The sequence below is a fragment of the Brienomyrus brachyistius genome, unplaced genomic scaffold (assembly GCF_023856365.1).
Source record: "Brienomyrus brachyistius isolate T26 unplaced genomic scaffold, BBRACH_0.4 scaffold35, whole genome shotgun sequence".
NCBI lineage: Eukaryota > Metazoa > Chordata > Actinopteri > Osteoglossiformes > Mormyridae > Brienomyrus > Brienomyrus brachyistius.
This window is the reverse complement of record NW_026042310.1, coordinates 2,255,034-2,274,408: the sequence shown is the minus strand read 5'-3', so window position 1 is coordinate 2,274,408 and position 19,375 is coordinate 2,255,034. Positions and strand designations below refer to the sequence as shown.

Below are 19,375 nucleotides of genomic sequence, written 5' to 3'. Positions count from 1 at the left end.
TGGATGCCTCCCGCTGTTGACCTTTGGTCCTCTCATTCCTAAACAAGGCCCTAGAAGAGATGGCCGGTTCTACTCTTTGCTGCCCTCTGCTGGTCAGGGGAAGATTTATGTGTCGCCCCCTGGGTGCTACAGAATGGGGAGGTCAGCTACAGGAGCCATTAACTACCAAAGCCGTGAAATCTGGTCTGAAAGAAGGTGAGATGTAGAAGTACGAATTCAATCTCCACTCTCATGCTGTTCAGCTAATCCTAAATCTTACTATAATAATAACCTCGTCTTACATTTACTTTGGCAAACATTTGTGCCCAAAGCCATGTACAATTGAGAAGGCTGGGTCACACTGTCCCTGAATAAGGGGGGTTATGGGCCTTGTTCAGGGGTCCAACGGTGACATCACACTACCAACCTTGAGATTCGAACTGGCGACTTTCCAACCACAGGCATAGCATCCAAACCCCCTGAACCACAAAGGTAAGATTTCACCACATAAGAATCACTTGCTAAAAATGATACTGTCACCTGATTCAATTCAGTTTGGATTATATTTATTTTTTATAGCACCGTTCCCAACAGAATCACCTCAAAGTGATTTACATGAGTGTTGTGATACATCGCTGCACCATTTATACAGAATAATACTAAAACAGGGGAATGGCGAGGACAAAGAAATGAAAAGAGAGAAAAACAGAAGACAACGGAGGAGCGGAATCAAAAACTCCCAAGTAGAGAGAGAAAAACCTCCAAGGTCACCTGACTGCCGAACATTAAACACTTCTTTGAAAGACTGAGCAGTTTTACCCATAATTCCAGAGAAAAACACACCACCTGGGATGCCAGAGAGAGACACACTACTGTGCGATATGGCTGCCAAGGTGACAGTGCATGTGTAGGGCGGGACTAATTTCCCATAATATCCAATCACACATCATCTGGGCTGCACGGGGACTGAGTCCTAATTTGGAGTTTCTGAGTTCGTGACCAAAGGTGAAAATGTGAGGGAGTTCATCAGAGCAGAAAAATTAGCACAGGGCATGCCTCTCCTGATCCAACAGGAACCACAAAGGATTCTGGGTCACACATTGCACCAGCTTGCCATGATGTCATAGTCCTGAGTAGCTCTGGGGGGGCCTCATAGTTTCGCAAGAACAATCATGCCAGGGTTCCTATAATCAGGTGCAGGGCGGTGCTGTCTGCTTTCATTTTCCATCGGCATCATTCAGCACTGGCTGTGGTTTCGAGGGATCACCCTGTGGGCAGGAGACACCGCTATGGTCCAGGAACCTGACCTCCTCCATCTGAGTAAGCATACAGCCAGGAGGGGGCGCTGTGGAGCAAAAGGGAAAATGCATGATGTCAGTACATCCATCCATCCATCCATTTTCCAAACCGCTTATCCTATTGGGTCGCGGGGGGTCCGGAGCCTATCCCGGAAGCAATGGGCACGAGGCAGGGAACAACCCAGGATGGGGGGCCAGCCCATCGCAGGGCACACTCACACACCATCCACTCACACATTCACACCTATGGGCAATTTAGCAACTCCAATTAGCCTCAGCATGTTTTTGGACTGTGGGGGGAAACCGGAGTACCCGGAGGAAACCCCACGACGACATGGGGAGAACATGCAAACTCCGCACACATGTGACCCAGGCGGAGACTCGAACCCGGGTCCCAGAGGTGTGAGGCAACAGTGCTAACCACTGCACCACCATGCCGCCCCGGATGTCAGTACACACATATACTATACTGATTAGACTCTAACCACCAGGAGGGTATGTTTCCCAATAGAAAAACACCCCCAAGATAATAATTAGCTAAATTAATAATTAGCTATAATTAATACTGACTTCATGATCTTAAAAAAAAACGATTAAGGGGAGTTGTATCCTCAGAAGTAATGCGAAGCACTTAGAATAGTAGGACGGGGGCTCTATCAAATTTGCCTCCAAATTTGCCTTGTTGAGAATGTTTATCAATCGCGATACTAAATAGCCAAGATCCTTCAGCTAGCGTTAGCATTCCTATTAAAAAAAGGCACCAAATCTGATCAGTTTGTTCATTTCAATAAAGTGAAACGAAACAAAAAAAAAGAAACTACGATCTCTTAAGGTATCCAATCCTAGTGCGGTGCGGCTCCACATTCAAGTGACACCGACTGATCTCTTTTCGTGTTCACGCTTGAATGAAGTTCAGCATCATGTCTGCGTGAGTGGTACAGCTGCAGTACCTAATCACTGCCACTAGAGGGCATTATTTTAAGCGGTGTGGCGCTTTCCTGTTCTCGGAGATTTAGACTGTCATCACTCCCCTTGCTTGTCTGTAATTTGTCAGTAATTCTGGATCAGGTATTAAGGCACTCAAAAGATAGTGGAATATATTTGATTAAGTTTTTCTGCATCATATATAACGGTATAAGATTTCACGCTTCTGTAATTGTAACGTGCTTAGCCATACAGGTACTGCATGCAGTGAAGTGTATCCTGGAGCACTCTTTTGACCGTGCATCTAGCTACAAAGGATTTGAGGGAAAATAAATAAATAATAATAAAAAGGAGAAATAAATAGCATTTTTAAAAATAGAACTTTGAATAAAATACAGATTTGAAACAGATTTACAGATATGCGATGTGCAGTTGTAAGTTGAAAGTTAAAGTGCATTGGTGGAATGATGACGATGACAATGAAACCCGATGAGAAGGTTGCTGTCCAGTATAGTATAAAAGTACTATAATAATATACTATAATACAGTGTAACGACAGGGGGGCGTGTCCAGATTGAGATGTCGATTGACCTTCTGAGTCTTTCTGTCTTGGCCATGATGTTGCGGAACATTCTGCCTGATTGCAGAAGCTGAAATAGTTTGTTACCAGCATGAGAGGGTCTCTTACAATCCTTATGGTTCTGGATCTACATCGCCTTGTGTAAATGACCTGCAGTGAGGGGAGAGCTGACCTGCAGTGAAGGGAGAGCTGACCTGCAGTGAAGAATGAGCTGACCTGCAGTGAGGGGTGAGCTGACCTGCGGCAGCGTTCCGCTGCACGGGTCACTCTGTGAAGTACATTTTGCTGCAAAACGCAGCTGTTACTATATAAGTAAAATTTATATGGTTTTATGGGTTCGCCACTGCATGTCTTGCGAGTGTGTGAGTAGGGTCCGACATGTTTTTGTACAGGCAGGATGTGGAATGTGTTGGCAGACTTTTGCATGCAGAAGTCAGGGGTTATTCTGGAAGGTGCTGATCTGAGAACAGCCGCCCCACGTTTGAGATTCCCTTGAAGCTGAGACTGGGTGCCACTATAGAAACTGGGGGGGTGTGTGCCTGTGGAGGTGTGAGAGGGGGGCGTGTTGCCCCAGTAACACCTCCCGAATCAAGCCAGAGGTGTGAGGCATAGCCAGGAGTGTCGATGGTGAGGTCACACTGCAGCAGTGACCGCTGATCCCGTGACTGGGGTCACTGTGGTGTCAACAAGACACGGCAAACCTGCAGGGTACGTGTGATAGCCCTGAGATCGGTCTGGGTCACAACAAGAGATCACCAGCCCTGGATCTACAGGTAACCCAGTTAATTAAACCCGGCTGGACCTCAGTAGCCTAAATACCTCATAAAGGATATTTATTGGGTCAACCGGGTGGATTGGAAGAGAGATGGAGGGCAGGAAAAAGGAGGAAGGCTTCTCTCTGCCGGTTCCTTGTATGGGGTTTCCATAGCTGCGTTTCAGGGGTTTCTCATGACTGTGCTTTGTTGTTTTTTTTTTTGTCTTTCTTAAAGGGACCTCGTCCCCATTTTGTTTAATATTGGCTCCATCATGGTCATTATAAACCCCGGCATCTGGCAGACCTTCCGTTATGCGCCTATGCATGTACCTGTAATGCCGATAAACATCAGTCTCACGCTAAACGGACAGCCGAGCCTCTTCCTGCACGTACATTAATCGCGGACGTTAATGACAATCAGAAGCCGCGTTAGAAAGAACAATAACCTTGGATAAATGCAACCACGTGTGGGGCGGGGCTTTTTGGCGCTGCTTTTCATTACCGTAACGAGCCCTGCAAGTCGAGGGTGAGAATCACACGCCAGGGATCTTTTCCCCAAATTGAGAAAAGCAGATTCTTGAGCATTACAGTACGAATGTGACTCTACCAATCCCTCACAATCTCAAGAGTCACACCTTGTGCTCTTAGTGGGGATGGAGTGTAGCTCAGTTGGTCAGACATCTGTGGCTGTCGTCGGAAGGTTGTTGGTTTGAATCCTATGCTCGTCAGAGGCCTTTAATGGATGGATGGCTGTCCCTGTGTTAAAACCCCAAGCTTCATGCATCTATCTGTGTGTGTGTGTCAAGAAGAGCACGATGTGCGCAAAAAAAAGCACATTAAAATGTACTTAATCTTGTAATTATTGCTGTAAAGGGGGAGAATGTTAGGATGATGAGCAAGGGGTCCGTAAGTAACATCCCATAAAAATCTGAATCTTTATTCACCGAGCACAAAAAGGACCAGGAATTTTGTCTGCTGTTGGTGGTGGTACGACTTGCCAATTAAACGCATAATCGAGAAAGAAAAAAATCCAAAAACACCAAAAATATAATAAAGGCGAAACACAAGTGTGTGGATGAAAAAAAAAAAAAAAAAAAAAAAAAAAAAAATATATATATATATATATATATATATATATATATATATAGATAAGTGGAACAACCAAGTGTATGGTGCAAACGACAGGTTCCTTGAGGTATTTGTTTGTATTTATATATATATGTCAGTCAATCAGACTATATAACGCAACACAAAGTGCATAATATTACATAATAAAAAACAATATCAATCCACCCTTTCTGCCACCCTCACCCAAGCAATGTAAAATAACAGGGCAAAAGACGTGAAAGACGATTATAAACAAACAAACAAACATTTATTTATTTATTGTACAAACATATATATAGATAAAACTAGGCAAACAAATGAACAAATATAGATTAGCTATATGTAAGTGATAAAGAAACAGGAACTGAAGAGAGGATCTTATGAATGTACATGAGGAAACGCCAGAGGCAGCTCAAAATACAGTGAGTGAAATTATGGATGGTGAGTGAATGAAAAGAATAAGATGAAGTTATGGCTGATAAATAGATACGATAAATAAAGCAGGAGAAAAAGTACAAGCAACTACAACACATGCGTGTGCGAGTGAGTGTGTGACAGAGGAACAAACAGACCCCCGAGTGTAGACCGGGGTCGGGGCCGGTGGGCCGTTTGTCCGGTTAAGAGGCGGATTTCGGTAGGTGTTGAGCTGGGAACCATGGGTTAGAGTACAATCTGTAGCGTGTTTCTCTCAGGTGTGAAACTCTGTCTAACAAGGTGCCAAGAGAATGGGGAGGGGGGGGGAGGCTACAGGGCATGAAGTATGTGTGTGATTCTGCTATTTAAAAACATACGGCCCTGGAATATTGCTCAGCTTAGAAGGTCAAAGGTCAGGGGCAGACATTTTGGCAGCTGTGTGCAGGTCCTGGTTAGTAGCCAAGCACAGATCTGGCAAATCGGAAGCACAGTCCCGTCTCTCTTGGGCAGTCACACGCAGTCTAATAAGGTGTTAAGAGAAAGGGGGTGGGGTGTGTTGAGCGGTGCAGTGCCTGGAGTTGGCGTGTGGAGGTATTTGCGGGTTTTGGGAAGGGAGGGGGTGCCGCACTGACACCACACCACCCAGCTTGGAGGTGTGAGGCACGGCCCGGAGTGTGGGAAGCTGGGTTACACTGTGGCACATGCAGCCTGGGTCGAGAACGGACACTGACCCAGTGAGCAGGGTCACACTGGTGTCAACAAGACACTCAGATATACACTATATGGACAAAAATATTGGGACACACCTTGTAATCACTGAATTCAAGTGTGACATTCAGACCCTTTGACCCTTTTATACACCGCAGGTGTATAAAATCAAGCACTTAGCCATGCAACCAGGTTTCCAAATATTTGTGAAAGAATGGGTCATTCTAAACAGCTCACCTGTAGTACTGTCATAGGAAGCCATGTCAGTTCATGAAATTTCTTCCCTGCTAGGTATTCCATGATGAACTCTAAGTGGTATTATTGTAAAACGGAAGCATTTAGTAAACAGAAAAAGCTATGAAGTGGCAGATCACGTAAAGTAACAAAACAGGGTCGCCGAGTGCTGAGGTACATAGTGTGTAATAGTCGCCGACGCGCGGTTCACTCAGTAACTGCAAACTTCTAAACATCCTCTAGCATTAATCCCAGAACAAAAACTGTAAGGAGCTTCATAGAATGAGCAGCTGCATGCAAGTTTCACATCACCAAACGTAATGGCAAGCGTCGGACGCAGTGGTGTAAAGCACACCGTCACTGGACTCTGGAGCAGTGGAAACATATTCTATGGAGTGACGAATCACGCTACTCTGTCTGGCAGTCTGATGGTCAAGTCTGGGTTTGGTGGATGCCAGGAGAACGTTACCTGCCTGACTGCATTATGCCGACTGTAAAGTTTGGTGGAGGAGGGATAATGGTATGGGGCTGTTTTTCAGGGGTTGGGCCACTTAGTTCCAGTGAAGGGAAACTCTTACTGCTTCAGCATAAGACTCTATGCTTACTTTGTGGGGACCGTTTGGGGAAGGAAGGCCTGCAGCATGACTGTGCCCCAGTGCACAAAGCCAGGTCCATAAAGGCATGGTTGGGTGAGTTTGGTGTGGAGGAACTTGACTGGCCGGCACATAACCCTGACCTCAGCCCCATCAAATACCTTTCGGATGCACCAGAGTGGAGATTGCAAGCCAGGCCGTCACATCCAACATCAGTGCCCAACCTCACACATACTCTTCTAGATGAACGCTGAAAAATTCCCACAGACACACTCCATAATCTTGTGGAAACTTTCATGGCTGTTACTCTTTCATTACTATTAAGTACCCTTTCATGACTGTTACTCTTTCATGACTGCTACTCTTTCATTACTATGACTCTTTCATGGCCGTTCCCCTTCATTACTATTAATTACTCTTTCATGACAGTTACTTTTTCATTAATATCAATTACTCTTTCATGACTTTTACTCTTTCATTACTATGACTTTGTCATAGCCGTTACCCTTCATTACTATTAATTACTCTTTCATGACAGTTACTTTTTCATTAATATCACTTACTCTTTCATGACTGTTACTCTCTTTCATTACTATGACTCTTTCATGGCTGTTACTCTTTCATGACTCTTACTCTTTCATTACTATAAAATATTTATGTGGGCAGAGAGCAGGCAATAGCAGTGCCAGTGTGGAGTTACTGTCTATGTAATGGGCAGATTTTGTAGGTTCTGGACTGGGAATTGTGGGTCAGAGCTGGGATCTGTAGGGCGTTTCTCCTGGGTGTGAAATCCAATCTAACAAGGCACTAAATGAAAAGTTTTTTTTTTTGGGGGGGGGGGGGGGGGGGACCAGCACAGGGTCTGGAGTTTGTCTGTATGTGCTGGTGAGGTTGGAGGGGGGGGGGGTGTCGCCACACTAACACCTCTCCAATCAGCTCAGAGGTGTGAGGCATGGCCAGAAGTGTGAGAAATGGAGTCACAGTAATGCCACGCTGCTCGAGAACGGGCAGCGACCGGGGACTGGAGTCAGACTGGTGTCACCAAAACCCTGCAGCGTAGGTCAGCCTGCGTAATCGCTGCTGATCATCATAAGCGGCGGACTGATAACGGAAGGTCAGGACGCTATGCGGCCCGGTGGTTTTGGACGCCGTTGCCCGTGATCAGAATTCAAGAAGATAAAAGACTTTTATTTGCCACGTGCGTGAATGTAGTAACACACCAGCAGTGCAAATGAAATTTCCGCTATCCAGCTTGGGCAATGAACAAGGCAGAAGGATAAACAAATTAAATAAAATAAATGCAAGTATTAAAATAAGTATAAAAAATATAGAGACACATAAAAAGTATATAAACGTGAAGATAAAAGTTATAATAAAATATGAGAAAATATTTAACGTGCAGCTTGCAGTCATAGCTTATTTTGGTTTTTCATTGGTGGTGATAATGTTCCTAATGGTACGTGCCTGAGCACAGCTACTGGGACAGTTTATGACATGGGTGTTGAGTGTCTTGATGCCCTGGACCTACATTGCTATGTATAGATACTCCGATTTCAATTCTGAAATCAGAAGGTTGTTGGTTCCAATCCCATTGTCGGCCGACTAATTTCCGCACGGCCCTTCAGGTGGACCCTACTTCCTCAGAACATCCATTGCTTTGGATAAAAGCGTCTGCCAATTAATTAATTAATTGCAAGCTGTCCTAGACTCATACTTTCTGTGTAACACCAGATGAGCGTGTCCCCTGCACCGATCGTGGAAGTGTGTCCAGTGTCTGGGTCCAGGTAAACCTTCCAGATCATTCTCACCGCAATCCTTTGAAAATAAAGACCATATCTTAATATGTAGGATAGCTGTGGTTGGTCCACATGTTTTACACTTTTGTCTGTCCTTATCACTGGAGTGAAAAACAGAAAATCTGATTGGTCGAAATGCACGTAGATACCGGTGTTCTGCATGGATTATCTCAAGGAATGTTTCCTGTATAAGGGTATTTGCTATATCTTTATTATTAGTAGCATCACACATCATGAGGTACCGAAGAATTCCTCATAAGTCGGAACTTGAAAAAAGAACTATAGAACAGCTGATTGTAATGCAAATTTACGCAAGCAAATGCTAATTTCACTAGCATTTGACGCTAACATAAGATGCCCATTCTTACATACGAGCCAGAGGAAATTAACACACCTTAAAAAGAAATGGCACATAGTAAATCATGATGTACACTGTGTGAACAGCAGATACGCATCTCTTGGGTTTTATTTGACTGTTTACCGAACCGGCCCTTTTTGCAGTGGAAAACCAAAGGGAACTGGAACCGTGCTGTAGATAGTGTCTCTTCACAGTACAGCTCGGATACGGTTCAGGTACAGCTCAGTTCCTGCATGGGTCGGGGGGGGGCAGTGCCCCCGTGACGACATGCATGGCCCGCCCTGTGGCCCCCCCTAAATACATTTACCTGATATAAATGTACTATTGTTATTAGTATTATTATTATTCATATTTATATATGTGGGCCAAAAAGTTTTGCCTTGAGAACAGGGCGAAACACAAACATAAGCACGTTTTCGTGACAGACTCTTAACGCAGGTGCGGCAGTTGGTCAAGTCGTTTCTGTTGGTGAAAAGCAAAGTTAACGAGTGAAAGAAATAATCAAGCTTGTGGACGGTCTAAGCAAGAAATCACAGTGAGTTACATATTTGTAAAAACTGTAAAATGTGACTGCTGGCGATCTAGTGTAAGTTATACTTGATGGACATTGAGGTCAAATGCATCTGGACCCCCCTAATAGAACAACTGGCCCCCGAACGCCCCCGTCCCCCCAGTGGAAATGGCCTAGAACCTCCACTGATGACTTGTGTAAATATGTGGCCGGTTGAAAGGATGTTGTGAATATCTCCTTCATTCCCGTATCGATGGGCTAATTTTGCAAATAATTTCGGCAGAATACATTTCAAAGTTTCCCGAATTGTCATTGGAGTTTTATTGCTTATTGTATAGCAGTGCGGTTTTTGTAAAGCAGCTTAAAATTCATAATCCCTTCAAGACCTTTGCCATGGAGAAACGGGCAACAAATCCAGCTTTTCTGTCATGTTTGGCCCAGAAAGTTTCTAGCACTAAGATGAATGCAGCAGGTTCTGGCCAGAGAGCGATACGTATGTCAGCCGTAAAAGATTCAAATCCTGAAAGTGACTGGAGAGCAGTGGATGTATTTATGCTTCTGATATAAATTTACTTGTTGGATGTCCTGTAAATATCTTTAGGAATGAGATTCTGGTCATTCTGAAATGGGATCATATATATTAGCTGTACATAGAAAATATATCATGATATCATACCCAGGGCCACCGCTAGAGATGTTATCATATCGGGCCCCCCAACCCAGACCAACCAGATTATGTTCCACATTTTTTAGGGCCCTTGTCACTCAGGACTCCTTGGAATTCTCCTAAATTTAACCCCCCTGTTCAGCACCCCAGGCCAAACCATTGAAGACCTGGCGCATGTACAGCAATACTGTCTGCGGATGCAAATGACATTAGTCTGGCTTGTAATTATGAAGTTCTCAACTGACACATGGCTAATTCCAAGACAATGCTTTGAAGGGCAGCCAAGACAGGGACCGGAATACGCCTGCTCTGCACTGAATCTGTGTCATATACATATGTATATATAATATCTGTACAGTACTGTACATTGTGCACACACACACACACACATTACACAGTACTGTACAGTATTGCTGGCACACTGCAGCTCCACTTGCACATCTTACATAGTAAGACATTTTCTTAAGAGTAATTTTTTATTTTTATTTCTAGGTTTTTTTTTTTCCGAATCTATTAAATATCTGCGTACTACTCTATAGTCCTTTGTCTTTTAAATGCCCAAATCTGCATCGCACTTCTTGTCATAATTACACCTGTGTTTACTGACTTACGTCGACGTGTATCTGAAATCTCTGCTTTGCGTTTAATTTGTGTCTGCTGGTATAATCTTCATTGCATGGTGTAACACTCTTGCATCTTGGATGCGAATGTGGAGGTGAGCATGTGGGAATGTTTTGGTGCTGGAGCCGTAGGTTTATGAGAAGGTCAGGGTTCAGCCGTGGCCTGGTGACCCCTGTCAGCCTCTCTGTCCCACTCAGTCAGTAGGTGCTGATCTGGGAAAAAAGCCACCGGGTTTGGATCTGCAGGGTGATGCTTTCTGGAGCTGGAATTCAGTCTAACAAGGTGCCAGGAAGGTCGGAACAGGCATTGGAGTGTGCCTGCAGAGGTGTGAAGGAGGTGGGGGGGAGGGGTAGACTGACACCTCCCCAATCAGGCCAGGGGTGTGAGGCGTGGCCAGGGGCGTGAAAGGTGAGGTCACACTTCGGCACATGCAGGACTGGACCGTGACCCAGGACAGGGGTCAGTTGGGTGCCGGGAAACAAGGCAGCGTTTCGGCATGAGGAACACGGCAGGTATCTGAGAAGAGTTTCGAAACCCACCCACCGCGCCAACGTGAGACGTGAGGCTATCAGAGCGTCGAGGATGTGGGTCACTGTGGCCCGTTGCCAGAATATTCTATGCCTTCCGGAGCTTCTGTGGGATGGAGAATGTGCCCATGTTCTGCCGCTTTTTCTCTAAAGGTAGACATTTGGTGGGGGGGTGGGGGGGGGGGGTGGTGGTGGTGGTGGTTGTGATGATCTGGGAACAGTGAGTCATGCTTCAGATTCTGCTCGGGGCGAGACTTAGTCTAACAAGGTGCTAGAACAGAGATGTGGGCATGGCATGGGACTGATCTTGAAGTGTGCCTGCAGAGGTGTGAGGGTGGTTGGCGGGTGGGGGGGGGGGGCTAAATGCTAACACCTCCCAAACAGCCCGGAGGTGTGAGGTGCGGGCAGCAGTTTGGAAGCTGGAGTCACACTTCGGCACTTGCCATCCCAGTCAAGCTGGACACTGACCCGGGGACTGGGGTCACACTGGTGTCAACGAGATACCCACGAGAAGGTCCACAAACGTAAATATTATGGATCTGGGTGAAAAGCAGGCTGATGGTAACAGGATACTGAATCACATTCCACATCAGTTGCTACAACGTCTTGTTTGTTCAATGGTCAATACATGAATTCTGAGAAATTTGACTAGAGACTGTTTGACTCCTCAACATGACACCGGGGTCCGTTCCGACTGTCAGGTCGTACATCGAAACGGACGTACGTCGGAAAAGTTCAATCGCACTGACATTTAGGTGTGAGAAATGAGAGAGAGATACGTCTGAGGCTGGCATGGCCGTACAGTACAGCGACAATGGCTGCAGAGGGTCCTCGGCCGGAGCTCATTTCACTTTGTCTCAGACAGGGGGCGCCACATGGACCTCGATTGATAATGCCTCTGCTCATTCACAACGCACTGCCTTAACCAGAAGTGCAAGTTGCTTAGTCACCAGTAGATCTCAGATAACAGTTCAAATGAGTACCTCTAGGTTCCAAATATTTATTGACGTGTACAGCTAACGGAGACTCTGAAAATCAATCCCCCAATCCACTTCTAAGAGGAGAAAAGATTATTAGGCAAACTCTTAGTGAGCGTCATGTTTACCTGGTAGAGGATTTCGCAAGGGCGGGTATTTCTGTGATGTGCTCTTGGGAATGGCCGTTGAAATATAGCCGCTTAGCCGATGGCTTTATCCAAACGTGTTTTGTTTTTGTTTTTTAAACACACTTTCAGAGCTTGCAGTTTCAATCAGAATCACTCAGATTAAGTACTTTGGTCAAAGGGGGTGACAGCAGTCCCTGTGAGTTTTGGAACCTTAATGTAACAGGCATATGTAACAGGCTTCTGTAACAGGCCTATGTAACAGGCCTCTGTAACAGACCTATGTAACAGGCCTCTGTAACAGGCTTCTGTAACAGGCCTATGTAACAGGCCTATGTAACAGGCCTCTGTAACAGACCTATGTAACAGGGCTCTGTAACAGGCAGCTGTAACAGGCCTATGTAACAGGCCTATGCAACAGACCTATGTAACAGGCCTATGTATTTAACCAGAACACTGCCTATGTAAGATTAGAATGAGTAATTTATTAATCTTTTTGACACAGCGTACGCAACTCATGGCAACTCATATACTGGCGGTCGCCAGGTTACGAACGAGATCCATTCCCTAAGTCAGTCTTTAAGTCGAATTTGTAGGGAAATCGAAGGAAAAAAAAGCCAGTTCAACTTAATTAAGATCATTAGCCATTCATAAACAGCCTGGTTGGAATATATGAGTATCCTGGAACTAGTGCAATGCGGTATTAATTGTGAGACTATGAGCTCCTGTATTACCACCATGTTAATTATGTGTGTGTTTCAATTAAGGGTCAGAGGTCACCTGAGGGCACGGATCTACATCTTTTGGTCAAAGGTCAGACCTGTGGGCGCTGATCTGAGAAGAGGGACCCCTAGCTCTGGCAGTAAGAGGTGTTTCTCCAGGGAGTGAGAGTTCACCTAACACTGTGCTCTGCTAAGAGATAGCAGGGAGATAGACCAGTCTTGCATGGCAGGGTGGGGGGGGGGGGGGGGGGTTAGTGTCCTTTATTTACCTCCGGGTCGTCAGCTTGAAATCCAGATCTGCTTGTGCATTCTGAAAGGTTTAGTGTGTGAGAAAATCAACGATTGCCAAAGGATTTAAAAATATGTCGTTTTTGCAGTACCACTATGTGCAAATAATTATTCCTGGGGTTTTATTACAATGTATTTGTCATAACAATTGAAAAAAATACACTGATATGCCAAGCGTTTTGTTTCTGTTATTTCATGGCAATTTCTTTGTTTTCAATACGGCGATGGCAAACAAAACAAAACGAAAAATAATATATACGGAGCTGAACAATGTACTGTACTACGCCGGCTACTTTTGTTCTAAACAGGTTTTTACTGGCTTTGTTAGGAACATCACAGAAGTACAATAGTAAAAACCAGGTGTTTTGCATTTTAAAAGGAACTTAGCACACTGCGTTTAAAGTATCTTCAGTTCCCTCGGGGACTGACTTTGCACAAAGAAAGTGCAGACGCCCGGAATCTGAGCTGCTCCGGCCGCGATTACCTGCATTCCACGCCGCGGGAGAGCGCAGCTTGTCCGGGCAGCGGATGGCGGAATGCTGCGAGGGGGGGGGAGGGAGATGTAAGCATCCATGTGGGCTTCGATGGTCAGCAAATGCGAGACCCCATTCCGCCCAGCCCCAAAAACCACCAGAGTGGAATAATCAGCTGCCCCCCCCCTTTGTTTTCACAGGACTTGGTTTTGGGGATTAGACATTTGGGTCTTGGAGCAAACTTTTGCCTGGGCGTCATAATGCAATTTGTGAACGACGATAATCGGTAGAGCGCCGTTAGGCACCTGAATGTGATATTTACCCACTCTGTTGTAAGCGCTTAAAAACGCTTACAGAAAGACTTAAATTAAATCTTATCGTTGGCTCCTCTTCAAGCAGCTCTACTTTCCAGAAGTTTCCATCGTAATTTGACTTTTTCCGCCAATTAACTGGTGCCACCATTTACATTGTTATTACCAAAATTTATATCGTAGCGCTAGATAAAGATGTCATCGGACTCCCCAGAGAACCATAGCCCTTAAAATCGGCATATAAATCAATTATTCCTGATTGCAGTATACGAAATACTAACCCTAATTGAAATTATCTGTCATCGACAAAGGGTCCTCTAATATCACTATAACTTAAAACTGAATATAAATGTTTAAATTATTCTATCTATTGTGCCTTCCAGGCACCCAATACGATGGGGATTCGGCGGCCTGCTAAATCATTCTTTAATTTAGTGTTTCCTTAATATCGATTTATTCTTGTCAGTATATTTATCCCCAATCCATCTTCCGACCTCTTAATTTAACAATTATAATAGTATAAATAAACAATAAACATTTTAAATCTCATGTTTGACACTTGCCTACTGCCGTAATTTCATGTATACACACGTGTTTTTTTCATGCAGAACATATATATATGTTTATAGGGTATACCTATATACCCATAACGTGATATATATTCGTTTTTTCCATAAGGAAAATTCTATTTTATAAAAATCAGTCACTGCTATGAAAAAACTAAAAATGCAAAAACTCTTGTATTTTGCTTGGTGTCTCATGGTTATGGTTAGGGCAGGGTGGGGGTTAAGGTTGTCATAGTTTGCGTTATAACGCATTTTTTCCCATAGAAGTGAATGAGCGGGCCCCATAAGGATAGGTATACCCTACACGTGTGTGTGTGTGTGTGTGTGTATGTGTGTGTGTGGTGTGGTGTGGTGTAGCGTAGCATAATTATTGACATTTACGTTCCTTGATTTCGGCTATTTAGGCTCTAGAAACCCATACTTTTTAATTCGAAGGCTTGGCTAGATCGATATTCTAGTCAATTCTGCATGTGACACCGCATTTGGGTTAAACAATTCCTATTCCCCTGGCCCCTAGCATGTCCATTTGTGCCTTTTGTGTCAGTTTGCTGTCTCAACAGGAGGTAAATACAGCAATAGGTGCAGGGTTGGTTTTTCCAAATGGAGCCGCGGAGTCCATCGAGGCCCGATTAGACCTTCATTATGGGCGTATGGTGACATTTGTCACACCTCGGCTAACGTGCTCAGGCGCGTGCTGTCTGCCTGCATTGAAGCCCCACTTACTCCGTCAAATGAGCACGCAGGTCCTAACCCTACTTTCTCAACCTTTTAAGAGAAACAGAAGTATGAATAAAACTACTGCCTGCTGCATTTTCTGATGTATCTCGATAATCAACTTGAAATTAAAAGAGGAGTATCAATTCTTACGAAAGTAATGCTATGCCTTGTCTGTTATTTGTGCTTATTATTGCCGTATACATCGATCTTCTGAAATATATGACACTCCACTCAATCTAAATCATTCGTAATAGAAAGTCATTCATTTTATGCTCATGCCCTGTAATTATTTGAAACTAGTCTTTTTATTGAGGTCAGTTAAAATTAGCGTAGGCTAACACTTTAAAATGACAAAATAATGCAGATATTAAAACCACCGATTAGAGATGCGCTTATAGTGGATCGAGTCAGAAGTAACTGGGCTATAAACTAATTTTCTCTTAATTATACGCCAACCCCTCCGTTGCTTTACCCCCTGTCGCGTTTCTCGCAGATGGTGTCTAACTTTTCTCCTTTTTGTTTTTATAATCACCTCGCTGGTATGAGATTTCTCACCCCCTGACTGCGACTCTCTGTTTATACAACTGGGTAATTCTTCACACCAAAATGCAGCCTGTCCCCCTCAAGTCATTTGGCATGCACACCCCCTCCCTGCCCCCTCTCCCCCTCCCTGCCCCCCTCCTCCCCCCTGCCCACCTATCCACCAGCAGCCTGCCCCCCGGCTGTGGTTCTTATAAAAACCCTGGTCGTACGCGACTGCTGTATAGACTCACAGCGGCTTCAGCCACCACTCGTGAATCCTGCATTCAGCCGGAGACTGCACCTTCCCCACGTCGTGATACGACAGGAGACGGTTTTGCTTTTTGGCCAAGGAGCTTATCTGCGAAATACGGAAATGGAAACCTCTGTTCTCTCCAGCCACCAGAATCCCTTTGCTGCGGTTCCTCTTTCGCTCTTGAACTGCGTTCTTCGTAGCCAAACACACACGAACAGGTAAACTGCGATGCCTTGCAATAGGTCTATACACCTATTTATGCCGGATGGATATAATGTATTGCTAATTATCCCACTTCAGTGGAATTAAGCGATGTATTTAATTACTGTATTGCAATCACTGATAATATCAATTGATCAATTAAATAGATCGCATGGGATGATCTGCGTATCTGCACTTGTGATATCCTGTTAAGACGTGTTTATTGCTTTTTAATTATAAATGCGTAGCTCATGCTAGCAAATCAATACGTGTTATCAGAATTTCTTAAATTATACAAATCCATGTATTGCATGATCAGTTTTGTGTAGATGTAGCGTAGTTGGGTGGGAATTACTGCTCCCGGAAACGCCTGCTTATTACATTTATTGATATTTTTGAGGCTTTAACAAAGAGCACCGTATTGAAAAATGGGTATTGTACTTTAATAAAGCGTATTTGATTGACACTGACCGTATGGCTTGTCTGCAGTCATGCTGTCCTGTGGAGACCGTGGCTCACCACCAGCGGAGATGCGCATAGCAGATGCACGAGGACCCGAACTGTGTGTGTAAGTTCCATATCTGTCTCTCACATTACCCTAAACGGACTTGTATGTGGTTGATATGTGTCCAGTCACATTTTGTTGTGCGAATCTTGTCGCAAGCTATCATTATAGTTAAAAAGTTTTCATTTTCAAATCGCACTTAAATTGCGTAACATAAAACGCTCATATTTACAACTTAAATTCGGATTCATTGGCAGAAAACGTATTTGCGATTTGTAGTTGTACTTCGTGTACCCATCGCAAATTAGGTATTTGCAGACACACAATTAAATAGGGTGGAGGGGTTAGACAAACTTGCCCGAACAGCAGGGGGACAGGAAGGAATGTAGGGACAATTCACTGGAGTGTGCCAGAGCCAAAGGTGTTAAAAAAAGGCTGTTTTCGACACCTTGCCACTTAGTGGATGTAAGACAACCAATGGCAAGGAGTGACATGGAATTCTGGGTCTGACACACGGAGCCATCTGGCGGGACAGCGGCAGCCTATCCAGGAACGCCGCTAACACCACAAGTGACACATTAAGAGGGTTTTGGGCCAGCTAACACTTCCCCGTCGATCGCAGAAAAGTCAAAGCAGACACCTTCGCGCCTGGGACAGAAAACAGGGCGTTTTTCCCACAGACTCACTTATCTAGCACCCAGCCATCCTTCCACCATTTGGACAGGAGCAAGTCCAGTGGTGAAAACAGGCATTTTACTCCCAATGTGTGAAATTAACATTCTTGTCGCCTGTTCCCTGCTTATAGCCATACACCACAGCAGTTGTCCCAAGAGGTCATTTGGTCGGAGGGAAGACTCAATCATTCCAGCATCCCGTAAGGTCAGTATTTCTACCACTGAAATGAGGATTTCAAATCGGCTGCAGCTGCAATCTTTTGGCACTTAAAAATGACCCCGTAATGAAGCTCTTTATTCAAACTTGTGTTTCGTGTGGATTTGTAGCCATTTCTTAAAGCAGGGCAGGTTTTGCCACAAGAAAATGAGTTCTGTCCTGGTTTGATTTTTAAACCCAAAAGTAAATCTCGTGAATAGAAAAATTACATCTTCTGTGTCACCGTTCACGTGGGACATACACACTTCTAACCGTTCTGTCCACCCTCACGTCGCAGGCTCTTCTGGCCCAAGTCGAAGTCCTTCGACTACCTCTACAGCGACGGCGAAGTTCTGCTAAGGAACTTTCCCGTCCAGGCGACCATCAGTTTCTATGATGAATCAGAAAGCGAGGATGAGGACGACAATGAAGACGTCGAGGAGGAATGGGAGGAAGACGGCGGCAGGGATTCTAGGAGCTGCCTGAAACATCTGGCACATTTTACCAGTGACAACTGAGCTTCAGTGAGCCCGCAGTCCCTGTTTGATGCCTTCTCGAGCCTATTTCAGGGGAGCTAACATCCCAGCCGATCTACAGGACTGCACAGATTAAGCAGTTCAGGTGACACAGAAACTCAGCATGGTTAACACTCCTGTACAGTGTTCGCAAAGACATCGACTGTCCTTATTTGCAAACAAATAAGCACAACGACAATACCAACTTGTACAACTCCAGACAAAGCCTATCCTGTATGGAAAAATGAAGCAGAAATGTTACTACATAATCGACGTCAAGACTATTTACACTTTGGTGGTGTAAACTGTTTCACTTTAAGGGTAAAAGCATACCAAATATGCCACTAAGCTTTGATAGTTTCAAGTAAACCCATTTCTTTCACATATCACAATGGTACCACAGTGCATGCTGGGATTGTATAGATCTCATATTGGGATGATTGTTTTGCCTGCATATAATCTCAGGGTGTGGACCTCGTTTGTAAATAGAAAAGTACAATTTCTATTTTATTTGTTTCTAATTTATGATGTAAAATATGTATTTATATGTAATTTGTCTACTTTTTATACATTGTTGAAACATTGCATAAACTACTGTTATTTAATTAAAACTACTTCTTAAAGATAATTCATGGATGCTTTTTTTTTTATTTTTCCACATTGTCAACATTATAATCATATCAAGTTTGATTCTAAGTTTATCAGAGATTCCTCACATCTTTCTGAGCGCCTTTGATGTACCCTAACCCTATCTCTCTAGTCAGAAAGGGGCATGTCCTGCTCTTAAGTGCTCCAGGCGTGAGCCATCTGTGGATACATCCTGCTGGGATGAAAAAGACCCAACTCTTAGATTCCTCTCAAGTTACCGAAAATGCTGCGCTGCCATCGGCTTTACCACTTGAGACCCGACCCCATGACACGCAGCACTTCCAGCAAAGGGAAACAGATAAATACTTTTTCGTCCTTAAAAAACTACCCTTTTATGTTATCATCTGTAGGTATTAGTGCGTCTGGTAGTTATTTTATTTGTACCATTAGCCGGAGATGTCCTGGGTAACTGGCTATCTGTTTTAGCCTTACGGTCTGAACATTTAATTAATGACATTTACAGCTCATATCAGTCAACGTCAGCCCTGTTTACGTAGCCTTTTAAGTTAACTACATACGATTTTATGTTTAGCCATAAAATGTTTTCTCATATATCATGCATTCCTTTTCCGTGCTTTGAAAACGTAATAAAGAAAGAGACGCGTGTCTTC

General features: G+C 44.2%; 1 protein-coding gene and 1 long non-coding RNA gene across 2 annotated transcripts; one reads left to right on the top strand and one right to left on the bottom strand.

The window, feature by feature from the left end:
• Nucleotides 1-6: 6 nt before the first annotated feature.
• Nucleotides 7-16,778, bottom strand: LOC125721867 (uncharacterized). Its single transcript, XR_007385990.1, has 3 exons — nt 16,698-16,778; nt 13,668-13,722; nt 7-1,324 (listed from the first exon to the last, which is right to left on the bottom strand). It is a non-coding gene; the product is annotated as an uncharacterized LOC125721867 (long non-coding RNA).
• On the top strand, nt 15,950-18,744 carry ripply1 (ripply transcriptional repressor 1). The gene is made up of 4 exons (XM_048998013.1): nt 15,950-16,243; nt 16,716-16,794; nt 17,537-17,610; nt 17,900-18,744. The coding sequence occupies exons 1-4, from the start codon at nt 16,146-16,148 to the stop codon at nt 18,117-18,119; spliced, it is 471 nt and encodes a 156-aa protein (XP_048853970.1). The 5' UTR covers nt 15,950-16,145; the 3' UTR covers nt 18,120-18,744.
• The last annotated feature ends 631 nt before the right edge of the window (nt 18,745-19,375 follow it).